At 39.6% G+C, this 8532-nt stretch overlaps 1 protein-coding gene across 1 annotated transcript in view; it reads left to right on the plus strand.

Annotated features, from left to right (window-relative positions):
- TRPM5 (transient receptor potential cation channel subfamily M member 5) overlaps positions 1–8532 on the plus strand; it is a 35241-nt gene that overhangs the window by 3109 nt on the left and 23600 nt on the right. Inside the window, exons 4-7 of the mRNA XM_005522332.2 lie at positions 2325–2505; positions 4920–4984; positions 6834–7025; positions 8340–8442. Of these exons, the coding sequence (XP_005522389.2) occupies positions 2325–2505; positions 4920–4984; positions 6834–7025; positions 8340–8442 (541 nt within the window). The remainder of the gene's footprint in view (positions 1–2324; positions 2506–4919; positions 4985–6833; positions 7026–8339; positions 8443–8532) is intronic.

Raw genomic sequence — 8532 nt, forward strand, 5'->3', positions numbered from 1 at the left:
CCTAGATATGGGGAGTTCTAGGGAGTTCTCAAATTGGGTCAAGGGGATCAAAGTTCTTGGGAAGAAAACAAAAACGATGCACCAGCAAATAAAAAAACCTCACCCAACAAAACTGTTGCTGAAAGTGTTGCGGCTGAATAGACATAGATGTGGAGACCAAAAAAAAATATAGCATTCCCTTCCTGTCACTGGATATACAGTCCAAGCTAAGCAGAATATTATAACAATAAAATCGGTGTTTAATGACAATGAATGACAGTTTCTCTGTACTATTTTACTTCCCTGCTGAAGCTAAGGAACAAATGACAGGGACAGCCCTTTGAATTCACACCCAGTTGTTCTCTCACATAGGCCTGGAAGTATCAGCTAGAAGCTGAGAGCCTGGCAGATCATACCAGCAATTTATTGTCATTGTCATTGACAAATTATTGTCATTGGTCTTTTTTGTTTGTTTGGGTTATTTTGTTTTGTTTGGGTTTGGTTTTTTTGTTGTTGTCATTTTGTGGCATTTTTTTTGTTGTTTTGGTTTGTTTTTTGCGGGTTTTTTTTTGTTGTTGTTGGTTTTTTGCCAATTACAGCTACCTGTGTGCTCTGCCAGGTGGGACTCTTTAGCTGGAAGACTTTAACCTATTTGTGCAGCAACCCGGCCAAAAGGGAAAGAATTTGGTTTGTTGTGTTTAGGAAAGTTTGTAAATGCAAACTATTTCACCTCCCTTCTAGGCTAAGTGATCAAAATGCATCTGGATCTTTCCCTATCAACAGCTACAAAACAAGTGCACTCTTTTTTATTTTCTCCCCCTCAACTAAAGCCCAAATTCTTTGTCAAGGGATGTTTTGCAGAGAGCATTCCTGACCCTATGACTTCTGGCACAGCTTCCACCCAAAGATATTTTGGATTTCAGTCAGTAACTTTAAGATAAAGGAACTACAGATAGGGATGTTGATCTAAACCCAACTCTCTTTATACTTGGCACTAACACAAGCAGCTTGTTGTATAAAATAGAGCTAACAACCCACACTAGCAAGGAGAAAAACAAGCCCTGAAATCAATGGATCCCACCCATCTCTTCTGTGTTAATGGTATGCTTTAAACATCATTGAAAGATCACTTCCACATTTTCAGAGAATAAAGACAAAAATTCCCAAAGGCCTTTTTAAATTGGTTGTTGTGCCTCCGGGTCCTAATCAAAGGCCAGATCTTTGGTGAGAAGGCTTAATATTACATGGCAGCAGAATAGAGGCACATCCTGAGTCAAAGCAAAATCTGAAGGAAATTAATGATGTCAAGAAGCTTTCCCCAAGGAATGAGAGACAGAGAGAAGAAAGTGAAAGAAATTTGTGGCACTCACCATTTGTAAGAAACATGCAAGTTTACTGCTTTTTTGTGTGAGGAAAATACAATACACAGTGGCAGCTGCCAAGTTGACAGTCTGAGCTTGGCCCAGCAACACTGCAGGAACTGGAAAAGAGGCATTAGAGAAGGAAATGCAAATTTTAAACAGAGTGTTAATCTACCTGCTTACAAGAGGACAATGATTATGAAAATTAAAAAGAATAATCAGACATTTACAGCCTGAAATGATGTATCAAAGTGGATGGGCAACAGAGAGAAAGAAAGCTGTATTAAGAAAGAAAGTTTGAAAAAGTGTACGTATAGAAGCCCATGTGTAGTGCAATACTGAGACAAAAGTCTGTAGGAGGGGTTCTGTTTTACCTAGAAGATGAGGTTATGCAAAAACCCAGACATTAATAAATAATTTAAAGGTATCACACTACGCACCCAAAATAAAAGAGGATTCCCCTTTCTAAAATCTGTCTGCCACTCTCTCTTTTAGAATGAAATTTCCAAACTGAGAATAACCATCAGATTTTATACAACTCTGTCAATTAAGTAAGGCTGTGTATAAATTGACAGGGACATGGACTAAGCTAACTCATTCACAGGTCTAAACATGGACAAAACACTACTGAAATTAATAGTTTGCCCCTCTTTAAACCAGCTGAGGAATCACATCTCCAAACACTATTATCAGGTCTCATGGTCTCAATAAACAATTCCAAAACCTGCATTCCAGAGGTGATGACTGATATCACTATATTTTGCAGAGGCCAAGAAGCAAACTTCAGGGACCCCAGCTATCAGTCCTGCCAAATCTGGCTGCTTTCAGAAGGAACAATTTTCCATCTTCACCCTTTTTTGAGGGTCTATGCGAGTGTCTCACAGGTGGTGTCAGGGTGCAGACAGCACAGAAATGGACAGGAAGGATATTAAAACACAGGCTGGGCTTTGCAGAGAGCACTGACATCTCCCCTCCTCTCTCTAGAGTGAAAGTCTTGTACACTACCACTCAGACGACAACATCCAAGGCCCACCCTATTCCCTGGATCACAACCACTCCCATTTTATTCTGGTGGACCACACCACACCAGACGAGCCGGATGGAACCACCAAGCTCCTCTTCACCTTGGAAAAGTACATCTCGGAGCAGCGCACGGGATATGGGGGTAAGCAGGGTCTCTGGAGGCACCCAGTGTGAACAACACTGACAGCACAGCTGCCCCTGGCCTTATCAAAGGGAACTCCAGCTCCCAAATCAGACAGTGGCCAATGTAGGCAAGACCAAGTCAACACATTCGTCATCGTGTAAGAGGCTGAACGACGGTAACTTCTGAAGCTGAGGAAACTGCTCTTTGAACCAAAAATCTGGACTTTTGTTGCATCTCCTTAAATGTAGCTCAAAGCTGATCTTCAAAGAACAGCTCAAATTGCCTTAAAAGACAACATATGGAAAATAAATCCAGCTTCAAGTGCCTTTACCAGTGGTTCTAAGAGATTGATAGTCATTGTTGCATACTTTTATCCCCTCTCACACATTTTCTTTCCCACACTGGAAGAAAAGACTTGTTCCAGAGCCCTCTGAAATATTTTAAGCCCTTTTTATTTCAGGATAAAATCTTATCCAGGGTAAACGCCGTAGCATCTAACGTCCATCTGAATCTCTGTGACCTTTTTTTTTATAATAAGAACTGAGTATTGGGCAGGTCTCCTACTGCTATTTGTGGAAAGAAATAATACACTCCTTTCCAGTACTTTTACCTTTGCTTTGTTTTTGTCATACATGCAGTGCTAGTTCAGCTGAAACGGGAGGCAGAGCTCACTTGCTCACAGCTGTGTGCATCAGTGGAATATCCACTTACACAGCCCATGGGGTGGAGGCACAGAGGTACCTGAGAGCACCGGTGCACCTGAAGAGGCCTTACCTGGTGTCTCAGACAGGAACAGCGGCAGGCAGGCTGTAAGGGTAGCCTGAGATTGCAGTGCTGAGAGTTACAAAGCAGCCTCTTTCTGCTCACAAACCAAATCTGACTGAACAAATCTCAGGGGAACATAATTCTGACAAAGAATGCTGATTCATATGACAAATATTTTGCTGGAACATACTGAATTCAGTGTTATCTTCTATAAACAAAACCCATGTAATTCATTTAAGCTCATTTATAAACAAGCTGAGCAAAGCTATGTGGCTATACTGAAGTAAAATACTTTAATAAGGTCATGCAGAATTTCCCTATTAAAAAAAAAAAAAAGCACGTAGAAGACTTTTAGAGGAAATTCTTTATACACTGAATATTCTTTGCAATTGAGGACTTCCCAGATTCACAGTGTAAAGTCAGAATCCACCTGACTTCTCCTCTGGCTAAATTTTATCCAAATCTATGGTAAATGAAGAATATTTGTAGCCTTAATCATACCTTGAGGAACCTGTAGGCACAGAGGTCACTCTTCAAAGAGCACCACATTAGAGAGGTGTAACAATATTATGCCATTCAATAAAATAAATTAAGTTTCTTGCCAACCATATCCTGACTACAGCTCAGTCCAACCTTATCTCTGTAGTCATCCCAAAAGAGATACAACAAATAGCAAGCAGAGATCCATATTGAGTTTTGGGAGATCTACAAAGGGAAACATCAAAAAATTATTTGAACCAAATGTCTTTTATCTTCCAGCTGAAAGAGGCATTCATCTTGTATTACTGTTTCGACTGAGTTCCTTCAGGCCAATCTATGTCACCTTTGCATTACAGAGCTCAGCATTTAAAGTAAAAGCCATCCAAAACTATGTGGGCCCCTGTGGGAGAATGGCTTAGGACAGGGATCCTGACTTCATTTCTTCCCCTGATACCATGGCATGTTAAATATTTCATTAGCATTTCTTTTTAAAGTATCAGACTGTGTTGTTATTAATCACCACACATCACCAGGCTGTGCAAATGAAACTTTAAGCTGTTTAAGCAGAGTAATAAATATATGGTTCCTATCAACTTGCATCTGACTCATCCTGCCCAGTCTTCACAGCCAGACTCTTCATATTTTTAAATCCTCCTTTCTTAAGGCTTTTGTCCTGGATTCCAGTCCCCCTTCCAGCACACGCTAGGCACATGCATAACACGCAGGACAAACTGAGAGCTTTTCACCTCTAACTTTGTCTTACTATAAACACTGGTAGATGCCTCCCTGGAAACCCACCAGCCTTGTGCTGCACCCTAATGCATCTCCATTTCTCCCCAACCTGACAACTCTGCAGTAAATAACTTCAAAAGCCAGCAGTGGCATGACACACAGAAGTGCCAACATCCATATTTTGCAGCTGAGGTCAGAACAGCCTGGACTGCTTGCCTGGGTTCACACAAAATTTCCAAAGCAAAGGTGCCTTTGTCCTGAATCCTAGGTCAGGACCCCATCTGCTGGGTCACAGTGTTATTCTCTTCCTTTGCACATCTTTCTGCAATTGCCTGCCTTCTGCAGGGTTCACATAGAGACCAAAAGAGCCATCTTCTCATAAAAGGAGAAATATTTTCAATGGAAGCTATTACTTTTTAATTTTTTTTTTAAAAATTAAACCATCTATTTCACAGGAACAGGTAGCATCGAGATCCCTGTGCTTTGCTTGCTGGTAAATGGAGGACCAGGCACACTTGAGGTAAGAAGATGTTTCCAGCTTTAGAAAAATAAATTTACTGGTGCCAAGTAATTAATGGAAAATTTGGCTGGATGACAAACACATCCATTGGCACCTTACATAAAGTCAAAATTCACATCTATACACCGTTAAGAACTGAGTTCTGTTAATACTAAATTTGCCAGTATTTTTTGAGGAGAAATATTTCCTTTTGAATAGGCAGAAGTTGATCATTAAAACTTCCATTGCCAGCTTGTCCAGTGGAAAGAAAGAATCCAAATCCAAAACAAACCCACAGAAACCAGCTCCAGATCTAGGGAAAGAGAAATACTGTGTTATTACTTGAGAACATCCACAAAAAAGGAGAGGAATCTTGCAGTGCTCTTCACAACAATGACACAACTGTCTGTCACAGAGCTCAGAGGAAGCACAAGACCAGGTTTGCAGGACATGCTATTTAAAATGGGAGTGTCCTGGTTCCAATGAGCAAAAGTACATCGTAGGATTGAATGTGGGAGTGTTGTAATGATCCCAAATGATCATTTGATGATCAAAATGATCAAAATGGGTAATGATCCCAAATCTTCTTCAGCAAAGGATCAGTTTTGATTCTTTTCCTCAAAGAGCCTGCTAACAAGGAGATAGTTTTTGATTTTTATTCTATTTTACTTTTCTTTTTTATAATACTCTCAGTCTAGAAATCCTTTAGAGAGACATAATTTAGCTATAATTTAAAGTTTCCAAGTGATGAGACTGTGACATGCAACCTGATAACATCTTTCAGTATAATGACTCCTTTCTGAGGATGCCTTCTAGTTTCAGTTTCTCCTATCTTGTCATAACTTTTGTCAGCTGGACTAAAACACATACTCATATTAGAAATCTCAGTGTTTAAACAAAGATTATATCACCTCATGAGCTTGCTTGCTTTCTTCCATAAGAAGCTAAATATTGTAGTGTTTTCTATATCTTTGGTTTAGAAAAATCCCATGTTATGACATGTAAATCCTCTCTACAAAGTTTTACAGAACAGTGTGACTGGAAGACAAAATGTCACTGGCTGGAGCTGCTCTAAACTGACATGTGCTGGGAATGGATAACTGGCTGCACTTTTTTAGAATATCAGTTTCAAAAATGGATATCTTAAAATGGATAATACACAGCAGAGAACAATTTTAAAAAACCTCAATACCTAAACTGAAGAAAAAAAGCCCCTGCAACACAATTCAATCAATGCAGTCTTGTATAACTCCAGAGGAAGAAACAGACTGGCAGCAAATAGACATTTTTGCAATTATCATGCTGTGGCCTCTGCTTTCCTCTCTCAACAACCTGCCTGACTCATTCTAATTGCACAAGTAATAGAATTAGTAGCCTTTAACTCTTGTAGTTGCAATGATTCAGTGGTTTTGGTTTTTTTTTCCTGTAGTCCAATGTTGTATTCCCACAGGCAAATTCCTGGTTTTCAGAACATATTGCCAGGTTTAGCAGACAGGAAAAAAAGGCTTATACAAAAAAGCCTGCTGATAATTTCTGCATAGGGCTACTCTTGCACTTGACTATGCTGAAACAGAGACTTAAGGGGAAAAAAAAATGTCAGGGTCAAAAAAAATTTTATGCATTGCTTGTCCAAATCAGGTTGCTTAGCTACTCAGCAGATGTGTCATGAAAAGCAGCATAATCAGAGGCCTATACATGGATGACCTGCAGCAGAATTCAAAAAATCTTAATAGCTTAGAGGAGTCTGGACTGATTCCATAGTGAATCTGACTTAGAGACACATTTATTCCTGGTTTGCTAGAAGCCCTTCTTTTGAATAACATTTTCTTTCCACTTATGAATTCTAAAAATTTCCTATTTTAAACTACAGAGAATTTGCAGTGGGTTGGAAAATTCTGCTCCCTGGCTTATCTTAGCAGGGTCTGGAGGTACAGCTGACATCTTAGCTGCATTCATGAATGACCCACAGCTTCTCATGCCAGAAGCTGTTGAAAAGCAATTTAAGGAGAAATTCCCGGCAGAGAGCTTCTCGTGGAAGGACATTCTCCAGTGGACAGTGACAGTGAGTTTGTATGTTTGATAAGTCATCATGATCACAAAGCTGTCTCCTAACACCTGTAGCTTTGGTAGCCCCTTCAGTACAGGTTTGGCAAGAAGCTGCTCAGAAGTTTTGGGAACTCCAGTGCTTTGACACTGGTGTCATAGAATGCTTCTCTAGCATTAAAAATCAAGTGGTCATTTGATCCTGCAAGCTACTTTGTTGCCCCAGTAATTCAGCTGAACACTTAGGGCTCTGTCCTTCCTCAATTACTTCCTCAAGCAACAGCCAGCATCCAGGAACCCGACAGTCCTTCTTGTAGGACAAGGAGCATTATTTATATCCACAGCTGTGGAGCTTGTGCAGCTGCAACAGAAGAGACCTAATTCATGATCTACAGCTGTTAAATGGAAACCTAGTTGTGGATAAGCATGAATAAATTAAGTAGAATGAAGCGTGCTTAGAAATGATCTTATCTATTGTCAGTTACTTGGTCTTTAAGAATTATTGTTCTTAAAACAGAAAGACAAAGCAGATTCAGAGATCCTCATTACTCTTTGTCTTGGGGTACACTTGCATAAGCCTTTTAGAAACAAATACCCACTTTGAGATCATCCTTGTGTGAAGACTGAAGAGCATTGGGTGCCTCTGAGATAAACCAAGTCCACCTGACCTAGCCCACTACTTGTCCTTTACATTCCTTGCTTTAATCCTCAGCTTTAAAAGTTCCACATACTAATTCCATTAGGAAGAACTTTACCAGATCACAAAAGGGGATGAAAGGCATCCAGAAGCAATATTGCCAGAGGCTCACAAAGTCTCAGTGCAGCTGCACTGCAAGAAAGAAAACTCAATAAATAGAGAAGGAGAAGGAAAGAGTACTGTATATATATCAATATTTGAGGACTTCTACTCAGAGAAGAGTTAGAGACTATGCTTTTAAATAAACAACTCAGAGAACAAAACTTAAATGTCAAAGCAGGATGAGGTAAAATGAAACTAGTGGTATGCTTCCTATAACATGACTTTGAGTCAAATAAGAATGTAAGTTAAGGAAGGATCTTTTGATTAAAGCACTGCTCTGGTTCTCAGGATATCCATGTTCTGTTCCTCCTATCCTGGTGGGTCACTTGGAAAAGGCAGCAACTCCCTCCTTGCCTTAGGAGTTCTTTATACATCAGAAACTAATAATGTTTGCCTTCTTGCCAAACCTCAGCTTTACAATTACAACATATATCTTTGGGAAATACTGTATGGGTGATCTCCACTGGGCATTTGGGCACTAATATACATCCAAAGGACAATGTGTAAAATTACTTTTGTTTTGAGTCTAAATAGATTCAGAACATTATTTCACACCAGAATCTTCTAACTCTGCACAACTTTGAGCAAGATGGTTCAGAAGAGCTAGACACAGTCATTCTAAAAGCTTTAGTAAAAGGTAAGATACAATAAACAAACATTGCAATGTTTGTCTTGACTTCTATGCCATAAATATATTTCTTTTTTCAGTGCAAGTTCAGTTGACTGT

The sequence above is a fragment of the Pseudopodoces humilis genome, chromosome 7 (assembly GCF_049639895.1).
Source record: "Pseudopodoces humilis isolate 2021_Gansu_Grassland_sample_001 chromosome 7, ASM4963989v1, whole genome shotgun sequence".
Taxonomy (NCBI): Eukaryota; Metazoa; Chordata; class Aves; order Passeriformes; family Paridae; genus Pseudopodoces; species Pseudopodoces humilis.